This window comes from Perca flavescens, chromosome 14 (assembly GCF_004354835.1).
Source record: "Perca flavescens isolate YP-PL-M2 chromosome 14, PFLA_1.0, whole genome shotgun sequence".
Classification (NCBI taxonomy): Eukaryota; Metazoa; Chordata; class Actinopteri; order Perciformes; family Percidae; genus Perca; species Perca flavescens.
Genome location: NC_041344.1, coordinates 18,937,440 through 18,964,426, shown reverse-complemented (window position 1 = coordinate 18,964,426; position 26,987 = coordinate 18,937,440). Strand labels below are relative to the sequence as shown.

General features: G+C 39.5%; 1 protein-coding gene across 5 annotated transcripts in view; it reads left to right on the top strand.

Annotated features, from left to right (window-relative positions):
- The first annotated feature begins 5,701 nt into the window (after positions 1–5,701).
- LOC114567582 (uncharacterized) overlaps positions 5,702–26,987 on the top strand; it is a 42,911-nt gene continuing 21,625 nt past the window's right edge. For 3 of the 5 annotated variants that reach the window (XM_028596640.1, XM_028596641.1, XM_028596639.1), the window contains exons 1-27: positions 5,702–5,777; positions 6,297–6,658; positions 16,253–16,321; positions 17,232–17,256; positions 17,363–17,380; positions 18,133–18,150; positions 19,293–19,358; positions 20,405–20,541; positions 20,619–20,735; positions 21,116–21,173; positions 21,266–21,313; positions 21,577–21,645; positions 22,006–22,145; positions 22,516–22,644; positions 22,735–22,792; positions 22,904–22,984; positions 23,240–23,295; positions 23,444–23,512; positions 23,624–23,648; positions 23,737–23,757; positions 23,984–24,055; positions 24,137–24,276; positions 25,136–25,255; positions 25,948–26,005; positions 26,208–26,252; positions 26,351–26,407; positions 26,495–26,643. In XM_028596640.1, the coding sequence (XP_028452441.1) occupies positions 6,632–6,658; positions 16,253–16,321; positions 17,232–17,256; positions 17,363–17,380; positions 18,133–18,150; positions 19,293–19,358; positions 20,405–20,541; positions 20,619–20,735; positions 21,116–21,173; positions 21,266–21,313; positions 21,577–21,645; positions 22,006–22,145; positions 22,516–22,644; positions 22,735–22,792; positions 22,904–22,984; positions 23,240–23,295; positions 23,444–23,512; positions 23,624–23,648; positions 23,737–23,757; positions 23,984–24,055; positions 24,137–24,276; positions 25,136–25,255; positions 25,948–26,005; positions 26,208–26,252; positions 26,351–26,407; positions 26,495–26,643 (1,872 nt within the window). In that variant the 5' untranslated portion in view covers positions 5,702–5,777; positions 6,297–6,631. The remainder of the gene's footprint in view (positions 5,778–6,296; positions 6,659–16,252; positions 16,322–17,231; positions 17,257–17,362; positions 17,381–18,132; positions 18,151–19,292; positions 19,359–20,404; positions 20,542–20,618; positions 20,736–21,115; positions 21,174–21,265; positions 21,314–21,576; positions 21,646–22,005; positions 22,146–22,515; positions 22,645–22,734; positions 22,793–22,903; positions 22,985–23,239; positions 23,296–23,443; positions 23,513–23,623; positions 23,649–23,736; positions 23,758–23,983; positions 24,056–24,136; positions 24,277–25,135; positions 25,256–25,947; positions 26,006–26,207; positions 26,253–26,350; positions 26,408–26,494; positions 26,644–26,987) is intronic. The other 2 variants (XM_028596642.1, XM_028596643.1) reach the window with 2 other exon arrangements.

The following is a 26,987-nucleotide window of genomic DNA, read 5'->3' as shown; positions in this document are numbered from 1 at the left end:
TGTTTCTTATACCAGGAAAATTCCTCTTCAATCCCCAATTAAACACTGCCAGCCGATTCTTTGGGCGATTACATTATTTCTTGTCATGATAGCATGGCTCTAAACTTATCTTTCATCATTACTAACATGGTGTTAACCTTTTCCTGTTTAATTTCTCATAAACATCTTTAATCAACTTGTCCCATAGGTCCTTCATCTTCACTTGAAGTAGGATTAGAAAACAATGACTCAAAAGAAACAAATCGTTTCACTCTTCGATTAATTGCGTGTACATGTACATGATTAACTGGATTTTTGTACCAAAGACATATTGTTGACAGATCTCAATATTAAAGTCTTCAACATAGGAAAACAACATCCTAACACAAAAATGACAACCAGAAAGATCACTATTTCATATTATCCCTGTAACAGTAGAATTATTAGTACCATCTTTGTAATCTATTCAAATCCTTTCCCTATATCTGCATACTTTCCTCCTGTCATGTGTGCTTCTTTATTGGTTCTAACAATGCCTTCTTGAATCTCTTTGAGATTTTTTAATGCGATTGACAAATTCCCTAATCCTTCAGATTCTGATGGTAAATAGTACAACAATCCATATGATTAACGCACACACTCCACCTTGAGCCGCAGTAATTGTATCCAAAGCTAAATGATTTTTGATAGCAAATTGTCTAATTAAAGCAACTTCTGCACTCAAAGATTGGAATCCTAATGCAGTAGCATTGGCTAAATTTACCACGTCCCTCCTTGTTAATGCTATGGTCATTATCTAATGCATAATATTTTTCTGCAAGACTTGTTGGATCTTTATTCTGTAGATGGATATACCCAGTAACATCTGACAATCCCCTCTTCTTTTTATGCCCCTCACGGCTTTCTTTTCTTAATTCTACAGGTTCAACAATGTATATTAATTCATTCATGGTACACACACCACACCGTCCTATGAAATTACTTGGTAATGAAGTCCAAATATTCTCCCCACAACACCAGAAAAAAACCCAGGGACTCCTTAAACTACTATCCTCCTATATTAATTTGGTTCGTCTATGATTTTGATACACTGTTGCTCAGGAATTTCTCCCATACTCTTCCTTTTCCCATGTATTATTTCCTGCTCACATCCTTCAATGCAAACATAAAAAAATGCTCATTTATTATGTATCGCTGCAACCTTGGATGACAAATCAAGAGGCATGTCAAACACATATCTTTTATAAAATCCAAGACAACCTTCCAATGGTGGTTCTTACCCTGAAACTCGAATCGTATTTTATTTCCGGTCAATCACTTTATTCTTTCCAGTCCTCCCCGTTATGTGTGATTCTACGATATAAATCTTACTGTGCTGGACACCATCTTTTCACCTTGGCAGCAATGTCCGCACTCCCTCGGTCACTAATAATTGTCTCACTGCTACGACTGTACTCTGTCCACTCACTCTTTGTCCTTCACTCAAACCAATTAATGGATATTTCTGTATTATAAATTGTAACATGATCATAAATTGTAACATTACTGCACATGCATAGCAAGAATTTGAAGTAACTTTCCTAACTTTCCTGGTTATGTATTGATACCATAAATTGGAAGTTATGTGCTGCATTTCTTGTCCCCAAAAGTCAAGTTCCTTTAAGACCATATTTTGCTCACCCTCTTGTGCTGTTGTTGCTCTCTCAAGTTCTCCCTCTGTCTTACTCTCTAGCTCCTCCTTCCTTTCAATGGTCATTTACCTGAGCTACTCCTGGATCGTGGTTTACCTCGATTTGTGAAACACCTAAATAACTTTTGTCCTCATATGAACTCCAATACGGTGCACAACGTCCTTGCCAATGAGCTGGTAAATGCGTAAAAACCTGATCTGTACATCTCCACCTAAGATACTTTGTGGCAGGAATAAAACCATCTCCATCTATATATGCCACTCTGGGACACACCACTAAATTTCCCACAGTATACTTCCCTTCACCTCCTGTTGCCTGTAGGCACGCTAATGCCAGTCCTTTTCTCCTAGATCCCAATGCCGGTTGCGGCAACATATTCTCTAACACTTTCATGTCACATTGTGCAAAGAACTTAGGAAGAAAGCCCTTCCACAGATCATTACAAAACACTGGTTTCGAAATTGCGTCTACCACAGCTTGAGGCTGTCCTACTATTATTTCATCAGTAATTGATTTGTATTCAACCATCATTATTGATCCGTTAAACCCAGTAACAGTGAAATTAACACTATTGATATAAAATGCCTTTGTTGCATTTGTTCTCAAGGGAAGTAACATACATTATAGTTCATTAATATTGAGTGGAGTGTCCCGAAATCTTTCTAAATCAGCCCTACGCACACTGTGCCTCACTGTGTCATACTTCAGTCTGCCTTCTTTCCCTGTCTCCTTTAGTTCTCTTCTCAACCTGATGGTGGTGTTAGTACAACCAACAACATGACACACAGCAATATACTACCCAATACACAGTAATACTAATCATGAAGTAATGCAGCTACTTTGCTACATTTTAAAATCAACCCATACATATTGTAGCCACTACTGAATTCTCACTTTCCCAATGCTTGTACTCATTGACATTTGGACCGATATTGCAATTATTCAACTCTAACAATCATTTCAACCAATCAGTGTACATCTTGAACTGTGAAAATTATCTTAAACTCTTCACATTTAACCTCTTTTACAGTTTCCATTCTGAACACAAGACAAACTTTCTTTGCACATGTAATGTGGAAAACAATTGTTCCTCTCCACTACATTGTTCCTGTAATCAGTAAGCCAAAATTGTAATCACTATCAAAATCAATGAATTGCACACCTACACCCTGGAGTCAGTGTAAGTTATTTTACCCTTTCACATTTACCGGCTTAAGTAACAATACTGCAACTTATGCAGTATAGTGATATTAAAATCAGATTTCTAAACCTCTATGACAAAAATGTTAATCCATCATGGGGCTGTAATTAATTGATTTCCGTTCATGAATCCGTACTTTAGAAAGAAAAACATGAACAGATTACTGATACATGATAAACAACAAATAAACTAATGCAAAACACTTTTCTTTTGACCAAAATATCTCTGATTATGACCTTTTTTTTTTTTTTTTTTTATCACTACCATTATTTCATGCCCTCCATATGGTCATAATGAAACTTATAATACCCACTGTCCTTTCGTACCAAAGAATAAAAGGGTGCCTTTACAAACTTCATCCAAGATTAGTTTGCTGATGTTAATCTTGGTAGGATATTTTCCATGGTAGATACTCCCAGTCCTCAGAACTTAGCAGTCTACATTTGCTTACAGTATTTATATCAATTCTACTTTACTTCCAATTAAAGTTTCCCAATAAATAATCTGGGCAGCACTGAATCATAAAACATGTTCAAAAGTGGCCTATGCCATTGGTGCACTAAAATAGAACAATGAAATTAACTCACACCAACTGAATTACCATCTTTGCCACTAATCTTGGTAGAAGCTGTCACAGGAACAGGACATTCACAACAACTTGTACAGACTGTATATCACCATGTACAGACAAAATGTTAGTTTCCTTTTTTTTTTTTTTTTTTTTTTTTTTTTTTTACCCAAGTAGCTTGACATAGAGGCATGTCTTAACCCTTCATGTGTGTTCACATGGGAATAATTAATTACATAAATAATGATTAGAAGTAAAAACAATTACTTCTTTAGAGGAAGTGTATTTTTCAAAATATGTACTTGACAATGCAGTACCTCCTTCTCCTGCGTCGGTGAGTCAGAGCACATCCGCTTTCTCACTCCCCCCTTTCCCTCTCACAGTCCGTCTGCAGGCTGTTCATCTGCTCTCCCTTCAGACCGAGTCTCTTGATAGGTGAAGGAGACCTCAGGTCATCAGGTTGACCTTTCCGAAACCTTCTCCCCTCACGCTAGCGTCCTGCTCACAGTCTCACTTATGTGATCAGCACTGACCTGTTGATATCTTTATCACTTTCAGCATCATACCTCTCCTTCGTTCAGGCATGTCAGGCTGAACTACTCAAACTTCAGTTCATATGGACATGTTTCACCCAAAATACTTTGTGGACATGAGGGACATTACTTCCTTAATGTCAGTCTCTGATCATGCCCTGAAAAACCACATGTTCCCAGGCTTTCAGCCACTTTGACCATGAGTAATTGACTGCAGCCCCTCCCTCAGCCTGTCCTCCAGCTCCAGATGTGTTTCTGCTGTGAGTGTGTGAGGGAGAGAGCATATTGATGATAAAATTGAATACTTAACCCAGCATTCGTCGAATTTGGACTGCTGGTGGTTGAGTCCACTGTTCTTAATCTCCTGGTCGTCGTCCTGGTTCTGGAACAGCTTGACACCGGTCTCGCAGCTTGTAGGGGGAGTGAGACGGGCCCGCTCTGACACCCATCGAGGCACACTGAATAAACACAAAACACAACTCCCCGAGAAGCATTATTTGTACTTTCAATCATACTCATTTTAATTTCCTTGATTCTCTTTCTGCATTCTAACCCATGACATCATTGATTCAGAATGTTGCTACAAGCATTACCTAAGTCAGAAAAGTACCATAAAAATATGTACTTAAAGTATCAAAAGTAATAATGCAGAAAAATCCTCCCATTTCTGAAACTGGAAATGATCACATCAGTTCTGATTATTTGTTTTACATAACTGTCAATGGTTTCACAGCAACATCACCATTCTTAGTTTTCATAAAGATAACATTAACCCGGTCAGTCTGATATTACATCAGAATTGGATTAGTTTGCTCTATTTCTTCACAGGAATCAGATTTCTTTGTTCCGTTTCCCACCCTCACAAATATCACCCATTTTCTTATACCCTATACAATTACCACATTTTGAATTATATTATTCAACGTAAAATCATTTCAGATGCACCATCACTCAAATCATGGCAAAGGTGATGTCCTGGAGCCCAACATTCAGTCCCCTCATCTCTAACTTTCACTGGAGGTAGGGGCTGGAAATTCTCTTCCAGGATGATCAGTCTCTGCTTGTTATAGCCAATAATGCTTTAGGGCTATTAATGCAATTTATTTATTTATGTTAAACATGTTTTTAACATGAATCATCACACTAAAGTAAGGAAATAACTTGAGTCTTGTTTTACATGACAGATGACGTTGTCAATGAACATGTTCTGTGGCCGAGTATTGATTGAAACTGTCGGGCAGTGTTGTTGATCTGTATATTGTTGAAAACTTAAAACAGTTGAAAAGAATTGTGAAATATTCGGCCTCATGTTATACGAGCAGAACTAAACTATGTTTTGGGGAAATATTAGATTCCTGACCACTTTTACAGTCTATAGGCCTGAGGTTAGGAAAGATGCGCTATAGCGCAGCCAGGTATGGTGCGTAATGGAGATTCCAAAGCGCTCTTCTTTTGGGCAGAACCAAGGAGAGCGATCGCGGATAGGTCCGACCTTTGCACCGAAACTTTTTACAATGCAACAACATATAAATAGCATCAAGCTATTACAATCTTTATTATGTAAGCACATATAATATATATATAATATAACAGTATATTAGCCACTCATTTTTATTAGGTTAAACAGGGATTTGATAACGGTTTTAATTTAAGGCCCACCCACAATTGGTCTGGCCCATCCAAAACTGGAATCCTGGCGTCGTGCCTGGTTTGACATACATGAGCGTTGCTTCACTAGAAAAGCATCTAAAGGTGAGGCCCTTAACCCCAACTCCATCAAGCCTGGTGCGAGGAGTCTTTGAAAGGTAATGCTCAAACAGAAACTAAAGGAAAGGCTTTCTATGGCTTCTGTTCTGTGCTTGTACCAGTGGTGAAAATAGTTCTCATACCTTTTACTTAAGTAAAAGTAACAATACCACAGTGCGGATTATACTGTTAAAAGTCCTACGTTAACATTTTTTAAGTAAAAGTAAAGTACTTTTTTTTTTTGGTAAAAGTACAAAAGTATTAGCATCAAAACATACATAAAGTACCAACAGTACTCATTGCGCAGAGTGGCTCAGAATGTTTATTTTTCATCACTTTAATGTTTTTATGTGTAATTATTTAATACTGCAGGGTAGCTTGTGATTTTTCACCCTGGGGATCAATAAAGTAATAATGCATCATAATCATAATGTATTTTCTGACTTGATTTGGTATTAATAATCTGAAGTAAAGAAAATACAATCCCTCTGAAATGTGGTGGGGTAGAAGAAGCATGGCATACTGAAGTAAAGTACAAGTATTTCACTTGGCTCATTTTCCTACATGTTTGTGTCCAGGTAGCACAGGAAGCATGTCTACTGCACGAGGACACTAAAATCAAATGAGCTGAGAGGAGGGAGGAGTCAGGCCATGGCCCCCGTCCTCAGCTGCTGCAGATTACAGTCTGAGATCATTTGATGCCAAACATGGACGCTGGGCACCTGGGAGAAGAAAACAGGCTTTTGTCCGGTTCATTTTCCCATGGAGTCAAGCTCGTGGTCGACGGCTACACATCGGAGTAGTTTATCTTTTTTCTCTGTAGCCATATTTGCTCTTATACTTCTGCAAATGACAACTTACTATTGATTTCCTGTTGGAAGTGAAGTTTTAACGGCGGCTGTAACTTTGGATCATGGAGCAGACCAGCCTCGGCTGCCAGGTACGTGCTTATGATGGCTTCAGCCGCGCATCAGGCTCACTTGTAGTGGAGAAATCGGAAGGAACGGATGGTCCAGTTTCACATGTGAAGTGTTGAGACACCATGAGCGTCAGGGGGAAAAAAACGTCAAAGCTGCTTAATATAAGATGATTTTGTTGTGATCATGCTAAGAAGGCCAAAGGATTTAGATGCTGATAACTTCACCCCTGCATGGAAGAATCTGCATTATACAACAAGTAGATCCCACCGGGCAATTTGATTAGTCAACTTCTAAACGTTCTCAAAATAGCATGCTAACGCTAAGTGACGTGAAGTTCGCAAGCGTAGTGTAGGAGCCAAACCTGTCGATGGACAGTCTGCAGATGTTTTAGTTACAACAAGATTGAGCTAGCAAAGCAGTTTTGGTGTTTAGCTATATGTGCGGTATTTATTCAGTTTGGGAAATAACACGATCTCTGCAAAGCTAACGTTATCTTAAGTTGACTGGCTGACTAAAACTGGGAGGGATTAGAAATCGTGGTGTATTTTATTGGTGAGCGTTGTAAAGTTATGTCTAATTAATCGCAACATACACTACTAGAGGGTGTGATTTAACGTCATATTTTTGGTTACGAACCTTGGCGCAATAAAGCCCCGTGTGTCCTAGACGCATCACTTTAGTAATGACGTTAAAACCTGATTGAGGAAGTTGTGGCAATCACCAGCTTGCGTAAACAAACCACACAGGAACAGCATTTGTTCACTGCTGGGTTTGAGCTCCTTTTTTATTTGCAAGGCTAAGTACCGTGGAAGAAGCGAACATTTTCTTGCAGTAATATAACATTGGAGGCTTCATCCTTAAAGAGCAACATGCAGGTTGGACACCCCTGTATAGCATGGGTACATATTAATGATAAACAAGCATTTCAAAACCGGAGAAATATATAACTATGCCATAAACGATATTTTGAGATGAAATTGTGATTAAAATAACTTCTGCATCTATAAATCACTGACCGGAAGGGAGTCTGGTCAAATTCAAGCTCAAATTACAGTGGACATGGATGAAGAAACCAAGCTGCATTGTCGGTGAGCATGCCTATGATGGCCCACAGGTCTATAATATGAGCCTCCTAGGGGAGATTAGGGGGAGGAACAATAGGCAGAGAGGAGAGAAGTAGAGTTGTGATGTCAATTGTGGTGAATCAGGCAAGTGACTTGGTGAGTTACTGTTGCACGGTGGCTAACGCTGGTTCATCTGGGCTAGTACCTTGGTGTTATGCAATAAATCTGCTTTAGCAAACTTACTTTCAACCTTGTTCTTGATTAAACATGCATGTCGATTGAATTAATTTAACCCAGCAACGTTTTGGCTTCTCATATTCTACAGCCTAAGATTTTAATGCTGAGACACAGGGACTGTGCAATTCCATCCAAGCGGGTTGGCACTAGCTACATTGACCGAGCTACAGTGACTAATGACCATGCCATAACAACATAAATAAATAATGTCAATACCTAAGCTACAATAACAACAGTCTAACAATCATCTCACAATGTCTATAAAAATCCAGTAAGCGGTTTTGCCTGCAAGAGGGAGGGAGAACGGGGCAGATTAGGAAGAGAGGCAAGGGTTTCTCTGATGGCTGATGATCGTTTTGTTGGCTAGGTGCTTGTGTGGACATTGCGAGGCTATGGCGTTGGCGGTGGACACTGGGCACTAGTTGAGGGTTTAGTCCCGGCCACAGACATTACCTGCCTGACGCTCCATCCCGGCTTTGATGCCTGCTGCCTCAACCCATTCTCGCTGCAGGTAGCATACCTCGACTCCAGGCAGGAGCATGGCCCTCTCCAAGCCAACATACCAGAGTATGTTTGGACAAGACTAATTTATAACACCATTATATTATTATACACTTCTATTATAGTTGTCAGTTTTCTACACAAATAACATAAACTTTGTGTCAAAATGAGGTGCATTATTGATGCTGAGGGTTTAGCAGATTTTTAAACTCAGATGTGCATACATACCTTTTATGGAATAGAATAGCAGAAAATGTTACATCAAATACTTCTATCACTCTTGATCATATTGACTATGTTAACAGGATTATCAATATCAAGATTGCACCCCTATCATTACTCTAGGCAATTCCGATACACAGCCTACAGGCAGGTGGTCCGATGGGCATATGGGTTTCTGGGAAGGGGGATCAGGAAAACGATACCTGCTTGTGTTGTGGCCGCAATCAGGAGGCAGTTTCCAGAGGAAGGAGGGACATACAGAGGCTTCCAATGGCCCCATATGGGAAGCAATCAATAAATATATTCAATCACACAAAGTGTGTTGTTGTATAAAATGTATTTATAATTTAATTGAGAGTAACTAGGATGGTGGCCATGTGATGTGTGGAAAGAGAGGCAAGTGCAGCTGAGGACAGGATGGAACTGTCTTCTTTGAGGGCCTGTGGTGACTTTATGTATCCCTCTCTCAGTGAGATCATCAGGGTTGATGCATATTCTTGATGAGGGAGACAATGAGTTTCAGTTTTTCAGTGAAATAGTTAATTCATTGACTGAGTCACCTAAAAATTCTTTAGAAACTGAATGGAACTGCTCACGACCCAGCCACCCTTATGAAACCGTGGGTAACAGACTGCATAGCGTGCCTCACCATTGTATGTTTGGGCTACGTCTCTGTCTACATTATTATTGAAGTGGAAGGACGCTAAGAGAAGTCTGTAGGAAAAAGGTACACTTGCAGGGCTCCAGACTAACTTTTTTCACTAGGAGCACAGTGGCCCCCAACTGAAAATTTTAGGGGCACAACCAGAAAATTTAGGGGCACACACCGTAAATCAACATGCTAACCAAATATTCACATTTCTACTAATTTCCACTGTATTACTAATAAATACTTTGATAATAGATGCAGAAATTACAATGTGCTGTTTAAAATTCAGTGTCACTTTTTGAAGATGCAACATAGAAGGTAAACTGACAGCCCCATTGCTGTCATGACAGTAAAAAGAAAATACATATTTTTTTATTATTGTATTTGTATATTATTTTTTAGCCATTTTTTATTTTCATCATGACCGTTTTTTATTGCTCTTTAACGTTTCATGTAAAGCACTTTGAATTGCCTTGTTGCTGAAAGATGCTCTAGAAATAAAGTTGCCTTGCAACCTCAGCCTGTCAGTTAGTCACCAGGGCACAGAACCAACCACTGTTGTGCCTGCTCCTCTCCGAGGAAGTGTAACGTCAACAGCACCGCAACTGCTTTCGGCTCGCTATTCATTTCTTAACGCAGCAAACGCTGTCTGCGTGAAGTTATGAAAAACTGTAACCACACTTGAAACCACTTTATTGGCATTTCTGTGACTTAAACAAAACTGCAGAGCCAACTTAGTTTGCACCGTCTGCAGCTCTGCGTGTGTGCGAGTGTGTGTGTGTTTGTGTCAGAGCTCTGCTCTCTGTCAATTTTCAGAGAGGACAGATAAGTTTGCGCTTACACACTCTCGGGTACTGAAATTTCAACGTTTAACGTGTAAAAAAGGGGGAAAATTTACTGGTCGCACATGTGCGACTGGATGTAAAATTCGGTTTGCAAATTTTGGTTGCTAAATGCGACCATTTGGTCGCAGTCTGGAGCCCTGACTTGAGTATTATGTACTACAACTAAACCAATGTGGTGTGATACACCAGCAATACAATACATTCCAGCATGAGGTTAGTAAGGTTAAAAATGTTTCAAGAGGCGATGATTCGATTTCGTGATTTATTTATTTTTCTACGGACAGTAGGCTATGTCATGCTGTTCTAATGAACAATTTTGACTTTTATCAATGAGGTGTTAGACTGCATTAGCAGTCATTCTTCCTCTACAAATGGTTATGCGTTACATCTCTAAGGCAATTGGTAGCATACTCAAACAAATCTTTGACACGCACAATGAAAATTTGACCTCTGACTCCAATTGTACACTCTATTGTACCTGGTTCCAGCCACTTCTTGTTTCTTCCCTCTCCTTCCAGAGGTGGGTGTGCAAATTGCGAAATGAAGAGTAGCTGTGTTCATGTATATCCTGAACATGGTTCAGCATGCTCTGCCACTTAGCCTCCATCTTATCGGGATCGCCATTTGGGGTGGAAAACGCAGTCCAGTATAAATGGTTGATGATGTCTCCATAGCTTCGGGTCCTCGCAAGCCTTCTCCTTGGCCACAGTATCCTGTGCTTTTTGTAGACCTGTTCCAGAGCAGAAACATGAAATATTGAACAAGCTAATAGAATCACAAATAACATCCAAACTAAGCAAAACTACGGTACCAACATTACGTTACATACTTTTACCAATATGCCGGATGTCGTAGAAATGGCTTGTTCCTGCTGGATACAACTCCTCACGGACCCACTTGGAAAGCTAAAACATGCAACAGGTAAAGAATGAGAATATTTACTTCAAGTGATTCTGTGCAAGTCAAGATTGTCGAGGGTAAAAGTGGCATGTTTGTCTTTTTTTTTACAGTAGATGTTATGATATAGACGTCTGATAGGTTGGGTATTTCAGCAGGCAGGTGTTTAGGTATTTCATCTATTCTAAGGAGCTTCCATATAAGGATTAGTTTTGAAGGTACCAGTGTCCCACAGAAATAACTAGACTGGAATCTGTGAATCTATTAGAAGTAACTTCCATATAAGGATTAGTTTGAAGGTAAATCTGTTCCACAGGAATAGATAGATTGGAATGTGTGAGGACAAAAAGAGTATAAAAAGGAATTATTCAGCTGTTCAAGTCAGTCACTCTTGTGCACGCAGCGGTGTGTGTACAACAGGTGTCTCCTTGTCGTGAGTTTGTTTGCTGTTTGAAAAAAGCTGCATTTGATCTGTTGAAGTCTCCACCATCATTTCCATGATTTCAGCCCGATATCAACATCCATCTATCTATATTGGTCTGTCCAAGCATCTTTACCTGGCGATTTCTGTCTGTTATTAGGGCTGACCCCTGCATACCTTGGTCCTTCAGGAACCGCACATTGCGCTTCAGACCCTCTATCTCACACCATTTGCTGCTTGGGACTTCTAAGCTCTCTAACAAAAAAAAAGATTTGGTCATATCAGTAGCTTTTTGATTTATGTGTCTAGGATATTAACCTACTTGAGGTCTGTACTACAAAGCAGGATTTGGCGTTAACGAGCTAACTTAAGGCTCAACCCAGGATTTTCTGTACTACGAAGGTGGATCAGTTGTTATCGGGTTCAATCGCCATGGTAACTCATGCTGAACACCTAACCTGGTCGGGAGCAGGTTAAGTTGGAGATCAGAGATCAACCGGTGTAAAAGCACCGCCTACTGACAAATCAATACTCGATTGATAACCGCTTGGTGCAGAGAGCGAGAGAGGGGGAGAGAGGGGTGCGCTCATAAAAGTTAAAACATTTAGAGACCAACAACCCCGTTAACATGGGTATTTTTATGAAATATAGCCTATATATTTTAACGGGAGGGAATTACATATCGGCTTCTTGAGCCGTGTGTCGCCAATGCGCACATCGGTTTTAATTCTGTTTTTTATATTTTTTATTTGCTCTCACTTCACTATCACTTCCCACTGCCAAGGTTGCAACTGAAATAATAGGCTAAAGCAACAACAGTTTATGGAAAGCCCAAGTGTAATTATGGCCAGATCTTGGTCCTGACTGATGGGGAAGTGATACTGGAGTTGTGATTTAAACATCTACAGCGTCGGCTATTTATTTTTTTTGCCAGCTTTCCTTCCTGTTTTAGGAAGCAGCTGATAGGTTTGGTATGTGTGCATGCAGATGTTTGAATGTATCTTATCTATTCTAAGGAGTTTCTAAGGACCAGTCAGTTTAAGATAATATGGTCTCACAGTAAAACCTAACTTAAATTGTGTGAACTGTCACCCAGAGGAATTGGAGCCAGGAATGTGGGAATCTATTAGGAGCACGTGCCATAAAAGGTACAGTTTAAGAGTAAAACTTGTGCGCTGAAATAGATGTCTCATGCTGTGTAAGCACAAAACAAGTTTAAAAGGGATTCATCTTGATGTACGTGTTGGTCATCTTTGGGCAGACTTGACTGTGTGCTCATCGTTGTCCCAGTGTCATGAAAGTTTGTTCACTGTTTAAATAAAGCTGCATTTGATTTGTACTCATCGGACTGGTCGTCATCTTTGAGGTCTCCCAACGTCATTTCTGAGTCATCACCCGATATCAGCAGCGACTGTATTGTCTTTTCCCTGGAAAACCGAGTCTGTGTCCTTCATATTTATGTAGAATTATAATTTGCTCTGCTTATATATAACATGCGGCTCTGGTAGATTTTTGCAATTGGTCGTGGTGCGCAAACCCCGCCTCTTTTATGTGAACGTGCGCGTCTCTAGATTGGACAAACCTGGGTTGATTGAACTAGTTGATAACCACCTTCATGACAGCGGTTATCCGGGACCGCAGTTGTTGGGGTTAGTGAAGCTGGATTACTGAAAGAAATCCAGGCCATGTTGATCTTGCTTCGTAGTACAGACCTCTGGACAAGTTGAAGATCAAAAACCTTGCTTATTTGGTCTTCAGTCAAGGAATACGTTCCATATTTGGCACAATGTCCTGGAGAGTCTAATCTATGAATGTCAAAGACAGGTATTTGTAGGTTAATGAAAACAAAAATCACACAGGATCAAAATAAAAATAGGTATTAATTGTTTTACTTAGGGACATTGAGAGATTCCTGAATTGGCTCTTTTGGATTCTCCTCATAAGATGACTCACTACTCCTCACCCTGTCTGGGGTCCATGACAGATCAGAATGGTCCATGACATTACAGGATGATTCGTCGTCACTTTGGACAGGACTGGGCAGTGGAGTTGATATTTTTTGCTCAAACCATTCAGTCTCAGTCCCCACACTAACCATTGCAGCCTTTACCTGAACAGCTAAGATGAAAATAGATTAATGTTGACAGTTGTACAACATTACATAGTCAGTGGTCACAACGCATGCACAACCTAATACAGTCCAGTATGAAATGTCTTCTTTCTACCATTAGAAGTAATTTGTAAATGTTTGTGTCATATACAGCTAATGATACATACAAGTTGCACTACCTGATGAGTGTTGCAGACATTTGATGTTGCACTTTGACCCACGATGAAGCACTAATGGTCCAGGATCCTGTAGAGAGAAGCCCTCAATCTACAGTGCTAGGTGCATCTATCCCTTCATTACTGGCTGCACTCTCTGCCAAAATCTGAAAACAGAGGTTCAAAATCACACAAAAATATAGGATACAAGCTTAGTTACTAACTGGATCAGTAATAATAATAAAAACAAAGAATTAAAACCAAAGCAGCTCTGACATGTCAAAACCTCTATTCAAACACATTACTAAAAGCATTACTAACCCTTAACTTAGAATTGGATGGCTATCTCTCTCTCTCTCTCTCTTTCTCTCTCTGTCTCTCTCTGTGTGTGTGTGTATTATTATACTGAAGCCCTGATGCTAGGAACTTGCAGTCAGTGCATTTTTAATCCAGATGACGGAATGGTTTCAAATGCAATTTTAGCTACTCATGTCATCAAATCATCAGCTACCAAATGTTTGCTAATGCAATAGCCAAGCTAACATGTATGTTACTCGCTTCTCTATTCTGAAATTATTAGACTAAAACATTATGAAATCAGCAAAATTTAAGAGTTAAAAGAATTAAAAGTAAGACTTACTCTGCTAAGAGCTTATTTTCGGGGCATTGATTTTCTGCTAGTGCTAGCCCTTGGTCCTCCAGTCCTGCCCTTACCAGATTCAGGTGAAAACTTTGATGGTGGTGGCCTAGCTTAAAATGGGCACGTTTTCATCAATGTTTTAGGTTTTGTGTAACATAGCAATTGCTACATATGTGTTTTTAAAAGACCTCTTCAGACAACAAGCTCATCTCTCTCCCCTCTTTGTCGCCCAGGCAGTGCATGCACAGAAAAAACAATAGGAAATGACCCATCAAGGCTAGATTATCTAAAGTCTGGAAACCGAGCCAAGAAGAGGTGCAGACGCCTAGTTTTCTCTCTGACCTCTTGAATTACAATACGCTGAAAGATTATTATGCTTAAAGTGGGTACTCAACTTAGTATCACACTTCCATGAAGTTAAGATACTCACGGGAGACCTCTTAAAACAATAGTCAGAAGACTCAGAGCAGCATAGCTGTCAGCTCCACCCTAGTCTCACATTGACAGACCTTACTTCGCAGCGCTGTGGAGCCAAGTGAGCACACTGTGTGTGCTCAAATGTGGAGCCAAGTGAATACATTTGACCATGTCACATTTCCACATTAATACCTTTTCTTTTTTTTTTTTTTCATTTACTGGCCAGAGACTGAAAGCCATATGAAAGACCAGCAAAACCAACTTTCCCCCCTCCCTTCCTCTCTTGCTACTTTATCCTATTGTTGTATTGGCATATTAATTCTTATCCATTATCGGTTCAAGAGACTTGCGTGCTGTGCGAGTGATGGGGAACTGGTACGGAAACTGCACTGAACAGGACCGCAAGGCCCTGCAGAGAGTGGTTCAGTGGGTAGAAGATACTGGATACATCAGGCCAGCACAGATGCTCAGAAGGAGCCCCCCACAGTCTGCTTTATAATGAAGCATGCACAAGTTGAAGGGGCTGATGGAATTTTACATTTACAATTGTACCTCGTTAAATGTGACAAATAAATTTGATAGTTGGGCTTTGAATTGGTTGTTCATTGACTTCTGTTGTGTTTGAACTCAATGGATGTAACTCTGTGTTCAGATGTGGTAATGTTGCAACACAGCTGTGTTCTTTTGTCGCAGTATGCATGGTTAGGTTGCTAATTTTAGCTTTTGAGTAGAGGCAGGGTAGATCAAACTGTCAAGCCAAAATAATAGTCCAGGACAACCAACCTGCCTTCCACCATACTTTCTCTCCCCATGCCGTGATGTAGAGTGCTGTTTGGGATGCATATGTTTATACCCGAGTCTGAGAGAATAACTGAGCCTGATCTGACAGGCAATCTGTTTTTTTTGTGTGTGAATCAGACCTGAGCATAATGCGGTTAATGTAAAGTCAAGCAGGGAGTTTGTGTTGCATTAATATTATTGCCTGAATAGCCTAACCCTGACCCAATGGGTTGTGTTCATGCATTGTTCATGTAGATAGGTCTGGCAATGCGAGACTGTATTGTCACTTAGGCTAAATAACAAGCCCCAGCACTGAACAAAATGTAGCCCAACCCAGACGGTTTATACTATATTTTCACTAAAAAGAATTTTAAAGCACCATGTCAAGTAATATTCTTAAATATTTGTTTGTACCTGACCCGGGTAGCAACACTCTACTGTGATGGGCCTAGGGTTTCACTGGACCTTGGGTTTCCTAAACAAAATAATAAATACAATTGAAAGGCTATTGGTTATACTGGTGGAGGTTTCGTACCAAATCAACAAACCTTTATCCATTTTGAAGTGAGGACTGGAAGAACATTTGTTTACATGAGCCAAGATTTGTGGATAGTATTTATCCACAAATGTCCCTTATTCTGTTTCACAATGCTGATGCACTTTTGTTGTCTTCTAGGTCTGCCTCACCAAATACAACAAGGTGTTTGATTTGAAGAAACATGTGCACTCAAGCCTACATCGACAGGTGAGCACTTAACCTGGTAATTCTCAGAGTATTTTCTGGACACAATTCCCACTCTGCACTATTCACCAACCAAATTAAACACAAGGGTTTTGATGAGGAAGGAAGTTTCCAATTTTCTTAAAGAGACAGGCGCCAAAACGGAGCGCTTCAGACAGTGTGAATACAGATACATTCAGACAGTATGAAAAAATACAGTTTTTGAACATTAAAGCATGTAAACATATTCCAGTAGAAACCCAAAAATACATTAAAGTGAGCATAATATGGGACCTTTGACTGCATGTCATTGGCCTGTTGGTAAACAACATATGTAGAACAGGCAAACTGTCGTGGCAATCAGAAAACCTGATGCTGTCTAGTGTTGGTGAGATGATGGTACTGAAATACTCAACACAATATCTGTCTTTGTCCCTAATTCCTGAGAATACTTTTTTTATTGCCTGCAAGCAAGAGTCCCTGCATAAGCATGTGGGAAAGACTAGATAAATGAGCACTTAACATTACATTTTATAGTGTGAAAAAAACAAGTCACATTGTCCCCACCTTCTGCTATGCCTGATCCTTTTTGCTTATCTAGTGGAACAAGTTTAGCTTTTTGTTTTTGTTTTCTACCTAATCAGGCATTCTGCCACTTCCCCAGTCGGTTAGACTTTCGCTTGCACCCCACGCTTTTACATCATGGCCAAGATACTTCTGTCTAGATCTGTCTGTAGATCTGTCTCATGAACTTCATTAGAAGTAAGCTGGCTAACTGTTTAGTTAAAAGTGGAAGCCATTGGTGAGAAAAGACCAGTTCTGTTTGACTCAGTTAGTGCAGTTGTTCTGTATCATAAGGCAGTCTCCATATTTCTACATTTGCCTCTGCAATAATTAACCACCTCTGCATGTTTCCTCTGTTCTTTACCAACAGAAAATGGCAGAAGTCTTCCAGAAAGGTAATTCATATTTCTATTTCTTGTTTCCTGCATGAGGAAACGTGTTACTCAAAATTATTTCCATTCAATTAATCTTTTTTTTATCCCCCTTCCTATTTCTTTTTAGATATGTTCAAGGGTCGGGGTAAGCCTGCTTCTTCTCTTTTCCTGTTTGTTTGGCAAAGGATTCAGATTCGATAAAATGCTATCAACCCTGTTTAGCATCACCTGTTGATCACTGGAATATACTGAAACCACTGGCATTAATGTGCATGGCGTCACCTCCATGGGTGTCCTAATAAGCAAAACGTGTGTCGGAAACTTGTTAATGGAGTATCAGCAGCAGTTCTGGCAGGCCAAGTAGTCAAGACGCTGCTAACCGCTATTGGCCAACAACACGGTTGCATCAGCTGAGCTGCAACAGCTGATTTGTGCGCATCAGCTGGTCAACTCCCCTCGCTGATAAATGGCTACACTCAAACAGGGCGCCCTACTTAAGCTGCTTTAGTTTGCTCCTAACTGCTTGTTGCTCGCATCTATGCTACCCACCTCCTCCCCTGCTCCACCTTGTTGTGTATAATGTGGCATTTGCTTTTATGTCATCGCTGCTCTGTTCATATGGGGGAATAGTTTAGCTCTCCCAGTCTTAACCTGTGTGAGCGTCCCCTAATGCTGCTGCTGTCCCCTGATTCACTGCTTTTGCATGGTACTCATGAAAGGTCAGGGGACTCCTGTGAACAGAACCATATTGCCTAATTTAATTCGTAATTTATTTAATAAAATTTCCTAAAGCATTTTTATTGTCTGTGTTCTTGACTTTAATGGACCTGACAGAATTAATATTAATCATCTTCTTCTTTTTTTTTTTTTTTTCTTACTTATTCACTTCTTCTTTAGATACATTCAGGGGTCTGGGTAAGCATGCTTCTTTGCACCCTGTTTGGTGCTTGTAAACAAAACTCCTGTTTACACAGTGTTGTTGAGTGATTTCTTTTTTGTTATTGTTGTAAATATTGAAACCTGCATCGTTCACATTGATATTTTCCTTGCTAATGGCCTTCTTCTTCCTTGCCCACATTGCTGCATTGTTTTGCACATTACCCCTAACGGTGGGTTCTAGCAAAATACCTGGATTCGTTAATGAATCTTATTATAATATCGTGATGTATCATTATAGGATTGTCTAGCAATATATTGATTATTGCTGTATCGTGATATTATCTGTATCGTAAGCCATGTATGGTATCGTGAGTTACCCTGTGATTCCCACCCCTAACGGTGGCTACATCCACTTCTTTTATATAGTGTATAACTTAGGTTGTTGTAAACATTCATATACCTTTTGCCTATTATTTAGACTGAGAAGGTTGAAACACATAATGTGCAAAAATTAACAAATTTGAATGTCATATGTGGCCAATGTACATCACGGGACCCATTTATTTAAAGTTAAGATTTAAGTAATGTGGGCTGTCCTGAGTAGCCTCGTGAGACCGTCCTGATCTCGCGAGCTCCAGTTTTCCACTCGCAGACCAGTCTGGCATCTTGAGATAGAGAAAATTTGGAGCCGTTAGCCAAACGACCGGGCCAATCAGCGTTGGTTTTGAGGCGGGTTAGGTGGTGATAGACAGATGGTTTATCCGATCAGCTAACCAGTAATTTCAGACAGCGGTCCGTGAACCTGAAATGGTGACTTTTATTCCTAAATTCTCGTTACACAAACGGCAAATATCCTTTACCGACATGTTCCTTGCTTGCTAAGCTAACGAGCTATGCTTTGCCTGCAGCAGCAGGGGCGGGCTTGTGGTTGTATTTTCATACGCTTCGTGGATCTGATTGGTTGATTTGGACCGTCTATCACCAACATAGGTGATAGACAGATGCTTCATCCAATCAGCTAACCAGTATTTTCACCACTTTCCAAAAGTTCTCCAACGGAAAGTTCCCAGATGGATATGCCGAGTAAATGCGAAGCGATCCATCTGGCGGAGTCAGGTTATGTCCTGAGTAGCTCAAGCGTAATCTTCTTTTCTTTCATTGTTATGTATACTCTACAGGCTTCTTTCCCTATCTTGTTATGATCCATCCACGTGCCAGGCATGACATCAAACAACCCGTCATAGGTTAGTAAAGTGTATTTAAGTTTGCTGGTAGTTTACCCTTTTTTCTCATACATCCCAACAGGAGACCAACCACTCCTTTACTGTTGCAGAGTTAGAATGATTGACCGCAATATGAGAAATAGGGCAACATTGTGCACCTGATTGACATGGCAGTAAAATTTCTGTTCAATTTTAGTCTAACTGAATCTTTGCTTCTATATTACTGTGGCAACATACTTATACTGTATACTCTACCTTTTTAAAGCACAGTCTTTTATTTAACAAACTAGAAATCTATGCTGACGCAGTATTATGTTATTATCATAGCTGAAGGGAAAAAGGACACATTATTGTCTGTGCTTGTCTTTATGACTAAATATTTGTCTTACTAATATTTATTTTAGTTGATGGCTCATAAAAATGTACAGAATTTGTAGCTTAAAGCAATGTATCAGGCATCAGATGGACATGGACCTATAGGATTGTTCTCATTAAAACAAATGTAAACCTGTGACACAATGTATATTACTGCTGAAGATTGATAGGTTGAACATTAAGTCTGCATGCTTTCAGAGATATCTTATACAATATATTATATAGGGTTATTATGTGTGTGAACTTCACGTGCCAACTAATGTTGATGTGAGGGACCCAAGTGGTGATGATCATGGGAAACATCTGGGTACGACACAATGACTGTATCGGATGCCTTGAGGACTAATATTCTCCAGGTGTAATTTATTATGTTTTGTGCGGAGAGCTGAAAAACAAGATACGTAATCTTCACCTGTGACCTTTTTTAGAGGAGGTCTAACCGACATCAGAGACCACCTAAGGATGGGGCACTAAGTTGTTATGATTATGTGACTTGACAACTGGTTCTCCAGATGTGAGGCCAAACGGTATAAAGGAGTCTGTTAACTTAGTGTTCAGTGAGAACGTGGTCTGTGCCTGATCTGTGTATGAGACGGTTTCTCCCACTCGAGTGTACGGGTTATCTATCTGAATAAAGCTGCATCTAATCTGAATGCATCTGAATCGGTCATCTGTGAATTCTCCTCTTCCAGGCTTGTCTCTGATGACTCTGTGTTTCAGTCCAGAGACAGAGACACATTTTTACCTGTGCCATGTCTGTGGGGAAAAGCGTCCACCAGACATGATTATACACCACCTCTCTTCTAGTGACCATTTCAGAAACTACTTTGTAAGTGCTGAACATCATAAAAATGAACCAATGCTTAACATTTGGAACCGCATTTTAATTAGTATTTTGTATTTTAGAACTACACAAACCCCAACATGCTGAATTTCGGCTGGATACCCAGCATGGATTCGAGAATCTTTCTGAGACCTCAGGTCATGAAGGAAGTGAAAAAGAGGGGGCACGGACAACTACAGGTTTGTACCTGGAGGTCTGGAATCATAATTTGGAATGAATATTGAAACATAAAAGCAGCTGTATTTCATAATTGTATATCAACAATGGATCACATAACTACTTGTATGTGAAAGGGGTCGCTCAAAGTGAAAACCCCCAAAGAATAAACACCCCAACTCTGCGGTTCCTCTCGGCTCTATGGAACTTCATATTTTCTTTAAGCTCATTGTTTTGGTTTTCCAGCCCACAATTTTAGTTTGGTCAGTTTGTTTCAGTCTCACCGTTCTAATAGTGTCATTTTTGACTCCAGCAGGAATATTTTATGCTATGTAAAGAGACTGTGTTGCAATATTTGTATTGGTGGGATGAAAGCCTGTTTTTCCTAATTTTATCTCTGCAGTTGTTGGATTTACCTGAAGATCTGTTGAATAGGCTTGAAAGAAGTACCTACACTGAAGGTAGGCAATTCTAAGATTTCCCTGTGCAATATTTGTTTGAGACTTCTATTAAATTGTTTGTTTAATGAAAATGAGCTGATCCTACGTTGCAGTGATGCACACACTCTGTGAAAATGACAAGCTTCTCAAGCTGCTTGAAGGTGTGTGTACATTTTTCTCAGGACTCTTCATTTCTGCTTGTCCAGATATTGGAGTTTAACATACACTTAAGACCCTACCCATCTAATACCCCTATACAAATGCAATGCTTTATCAGTCAGTTACATATAATCAAATCAGCAGCCCGTTGTTTCTTCTACTTGTAATGATACTGTTTATCTGCATGTTACATTTATTTTGATTTATTATCCTTTTAGTCAGTGTTTCATCACTGCAATCTCCCCCCCCCCCCCTCCCCCCCTAGTTACCAAGCCAAAGAGGACAATGATACAAACATACCAAAGAGACCGCAACAGGAAGCATCCACTTCTTGGTCAGTAAATGCCTCACGAAACGCTTTGGATGCAAATTCTGCTGGTAATGAAATGTGCTTAGTATGGAGAACAGGAAGGGCATAAAAAACAAGACCGAAAGGGCAACGCTTATTTTGTCTCATAGAATAATTGAAATAATTTAGAGAAATGTTTTGTTATGGGATTACCTTGTTGCTCTCTACAGAGATAATCTTATAATAGGCTACCAATTCAACAAAATGAATAATCCAAGTATTTCACCAATCCACAAGATGAAATTCACATGCATACGCTGCAAAGTTAACTACATTGTTGGCTTTCCTCAGCTTTCTTATAGAACTTCTTTCCTTTTTCGGTCTTCTCTGGTCATGGTCTTGTAGGTATGCAGCACCTTGTTGAATGCATTTGTGTTGGGCCGACGGAGAAGAGATACTACCTCTGCTCGCTCTGCAACCTACCTTTGGCCGCCCACATGATCATCAAACATGTCCTGAGCTTTGACCACATCTTTTGTTACTTTGTAAGTAGCTTTGACATTAAGAGTATTTAAAAAATACAATCCCAGAGACACGGAATATCTCTAACACTAGGTTTTATCCAGGATGTAGGTCATTCAGATGGGATGTCTGTGAGGGAATAATGGAATCTGTGTCATTGACTATAAGGCGATTAGCTTGATGAAAAAAATTAAAATTGTTATTATTGATTGGTGGTGAGAGAGTGCTAAGGCACATTGTATTTCATTGTTGTGGTACTTCATACTAATATGCATGTGACACTAAACTTGAACTGAAATTATGTCTGCTTGGCTAGATCTAAATGTTTGAAGTTTGGAAAAAAAATTGCATAATTTCTTATGGAGCATTTGTGTGATTCACATATCTGTGCAGAGAGCGTGGCATCCGTCTACTTTGCTGGCAAAGGAATCCTACATGGATTACAACACGTTTGCCCCCATGTTGCTCAATTTTGCAAAGCAGACGGAGGAAATTCACAGTACTTCAAACACTGATATGAAGGTAATATGGTTCACAAAGTCACTAGTGCAGGTGTCCCAAATGTATGCTTTTGTCAGTATTAATGTAAAACCGTATGACTTTTTCTTACAGCAAGTGAGCCTGGAGCCTGCCAAATTCACATCGGTGAATTTTGCTAGCTATGCACAAGGTTGGTTTTTATTTTTCATGCCTCAGTTTATGTCGTATTCCTCTAAATGAACTAGACCTTCAGTGAAACCCAGTATTATGTTTTACTAATTGATCCTTTGGTGGCTTGTAGCATTGAAGGCACTGGAATCCATCAGGAAGGAAAACAATGAGAGCGGCTTGATTACAAGCGTCAAACCAGGGAACAAGCTGGGTGTGTATTATCAGTGTGAACTAGTTAGGCCATTTAAGCTGTTGGTCGTACACTGGTTGTAATAATGTGAAATGTCAACTAAACTCCAGTATTTTTAAACTGCTAAAATAAAAAAATTTGCCAGACATTCCAGTAAAAGAGACAGTGTATTACATTTCTTCTTTAAAAAGCAAATTACAGATATTTTAAAGAACATGTTTTTACAGTTAAGAATGTGGAATTAACAACTCAATGCTATGTTTTTTGTCTTTGCAGTGTATCGCGATGCATCTGTACAGTCAGCAGCATTATCGTACAAACTACGCTGTCAGGTGATAAATTATAAATATCACTACAATGGCCTGGATATCATTACTTTACCTAATACTATCTATGTTGGAGGGAACATTAAGAACACAAGTTTGTTTAATGCAGTGAACTTTGTGTATTTATTTATTTTTTGTTTCTCCTTTGTGGCAGAACTGCAGTATGAGCTTTGACGATATAAGTCATTATTCCTCACATTTGTCAGAGTCAATACACAAAGAGGTATATCAACATTTTCATAGCTTCCTACAAGTCCTTTGTGATTATTCATGATGTGCTAAACAGTGTGACATTATATACTCTCTAAGATCTGTCCCTAATGTTTTTTCCTAGATGTTCACTAAACTCTTTGGTGAAGGTATTGTGTACTTTCCTCTCATTTCTCATATAATGGTGTTGTGTTAGGCTCAATTAAATGAGATGACAATATCCCTCTTTTCTTACAGGTGTTGATGCTTATTTCCAAGGTACACTTTTCTCCTGTTACAACATGCTGCAACACTTTGAATCAGTTTGAAACTATATTGGTCAAAAGGTCTGCCAGTTATTTAAAAATATAAACTTATAAATATAGAACGGATTTATGTTCACACAGTAAGCCAAAAATTCGCATCCATCTTGGAAAGTTCGAGTTGATGTCTAACCTAAGGAAAATTGCAATTGAATCTCCTAACCCTCTTTCCTTTACGTTAGGATCAAAAATCAATCTGGGTTTATACCTTGAGTACCTCAAAAAGCGCTCGGGGCAAAATCAACCAGTTATTGGTGAGCGGATCCTCTTGTTATCATTGTCCTATTTTAAGGCGTTAAAGTGAAAAATGTAATATTTCTTATTTGTTTGTTTAGGCGTACCCCTGGTTGTGACGTGTATCAGCACTCCGCTTCAGGAGGAACCTATTTATGTGTGCTTTGCTTGTGAGGACTGTTTCCCCCAGTCCTTCCTCAGGCAACACTTTGTCTCCCCAAAACATCTCATACACACGTTGGTGAGTTTAAGTCATTTATGTGGTTTGTGTTCAATGCAGCTGGAGGTCCGCACAACACCTGATGCGTGTGAGGAATTGCAAATTTTTTTTTTTTTTTTTTTTTTTTTTTTATCACATTAAATAGCTGCCACGTTGTTTGATTTTCTTTTTGTGAATTAAAGGGATCAGAATTTTACTAATACTGCTATGGAGTGACCCACTTTCTAATAAATTATGTACACGTGTTCTTATTAAGTAGCATATAAATGATCGCTCTATCTTGGGCTACGCTGGATTGGGACAAAAAAAATCGACCCTTGCATTTTAGCTCAAACAGGCCTACCAAAATTATTCATGCAGAAAGTACTTTCTTCTTGACCTCAACAGGGAGAAAACAGTGTGACCTGGGTGGTTTTGATCTTTAATGATTCTCATAGCTATTTTCTTGCAGCGCCTGGAGTAAATATCCTTTAGTCAGAGTAGGGAACTGCTTATTATACCTTCATCCGAATGAACCACCCTCTGCAGGGCTTTGCGTGCTGTTTGGTGCTGTTTTCAGGATGCTCTAAATGATACAGGAGTAGAAATTCCTCAGTATTTGAGGAGATACGGTTATAATATGGTTACGGGAATCCGAGACACCCCCTCCTGTGTGAAATTGTGTCGGCCCAAAGGAAAGTGGCACGTCTGTCGGATGGCCAATCCAGCCCTGATCCTGGGAATCCATCACAATGAGCAGTTTATTTTGTTATGGTTACATAATTGCACGAGCAGTTTAGAACAGACACACTTAACAACACCGTAATATACAGCTAACCCCTCTGTGATATACTTATAAAAAGCTGGTTTATAATAACCAGCTTTGTCTTTGCCTTTTTAGCTGTACCAGAATCCCTGGCGGCTGCCTTTTGCATGGGAGAAACCTCTGGATGTGGAAGTCTTGAGGACAATGGCATGGGAAGAAGAAAGGGAAAAAGGATTAAATCAGATGACGCTGAAGGTAAAATGCCAAAGAACTTGGAACAGACCTGTTTTTTGCTTGTAAGAGCCATCATCAGCATTACACAGAGTTCTTATGGTCATTTGAATTAACACACATCATCTGTAACATACGACAGAATTCACATGATATCCTTCAGGATGTTATATGACATTTGTCATATAACATGGGTTGAAACTTCTTGGCTTAGGATGCATTGTTCTTCTCCTTCATGCGTCAAAACACCCACACATCTGTGTCTACTCCTTAACCTCCTCCACACACATGTCCTGTGGTTGAACAAAAGACTTGTCATTTCTCGATTTCTTAGAACACAGTTACCCCTTTCAGGCTAAACTCTTTTACAGTGAGTTTACTTGTTTTTTAGTTTCCCAACAACTAAATGTAAAACATTCTATTATTGTGGTCGATACATAAGATGTATACAATTGTAAGTGCAAGAGCCTGAGCATAATTGAAAAAGCAGTATAGCAGGGATTTCCCTCACGGATATATAAATGTCATTCTTGCTGCTTTGCCTGATACTTTGTGCCATTATGTCTGGAATCATAGCATACACGCTAAAAGTCAGTCTAAAAGGCAATAACTAACCACAGTCGAGCTTGTTAATGTAAAAGAACAAAAACGTTCATCTTCTGTAGACTAAATAATATTTTTTAGGCATTACTAATTGAGAATCTTTCCTTTCTCAGGTATTTGATATCCCACACAAGGTGTTTCAGAGCGTCATCCGACTGAGTTACTCAAAAGGTAGGAATTACATACATCAAATTATTCCGGGATAGCTGGGGAGACAAACTTCCCAGAATTGTGAACCCTACTCTGTGAGATTATTTGAAGTGGTTCTGGTCATGCTTGCCACCAAGCCAACTTGAACAACATAGAAATCCAAAAATGAGACCTGGGGCAGTTTAAACCAGTTGTGTTGTCCTATTCTTGATTTTGTCTGCAGTGATGGAGAGACTTGATCTACACCACACTCACTTAAAGTGTGAAGGTTAGTAACAAAATACTATCTTAGCCCTAAATAAATGAAATGAAATTGATTACCTTTAGCTGACTGATCCATGTTGGACTGTTTTTATATCTGTGCAGTTCCACAGCGTGAAACTTACAGCAAACTCCAACAAAACGAGAGATTTCCTCTGCTCGGTGAGTACTACCGGAGAGAAAAGGTTTTGCCAGATATTTGAAATGCACTTTGGGAATTTTTGACTTTTCTTTGCCTTATCATGGCAGGTTGTCAGTTCGTGGTCAGGCACGACGTGTGTGTCAAACGGAATCGGCTAACAGAAGTGGGATTCCTGTGTTTGCTCTGTGAGAGGCGGTTGTTAGACGATGAATATTACGCTCATGTGTTCAGTCGGGAGCATGTTGCAACGTTTCTGGTGAGTGTTTTTATTCACACTTAACTGCATTATTTTTCCATTAATGGTGACTGTTATGCTTTTATTGTCGCTTAGTATCGCTTGTGATTATTTGGGGTGTTAGGGTAAAGGCAGGCAAACAGCTGCACAGTTGGAAAAATCCAATGCAAGAAGCACCGTGTCTGTAAGCTGTTAAATTATTACTGTTCTTCTATATCTGTGAGATTTAGACTTTGTTTGGGCAGAGAAAAGAAATACTTTCAAATGAGAATTAAATGTGGTATTTCTTACTGCAGTAGAGTTATTCTCCAGATATTTCTTAAACTATCTCTTTAAACCTGGAATAAGTTATCCATTTTATTTTT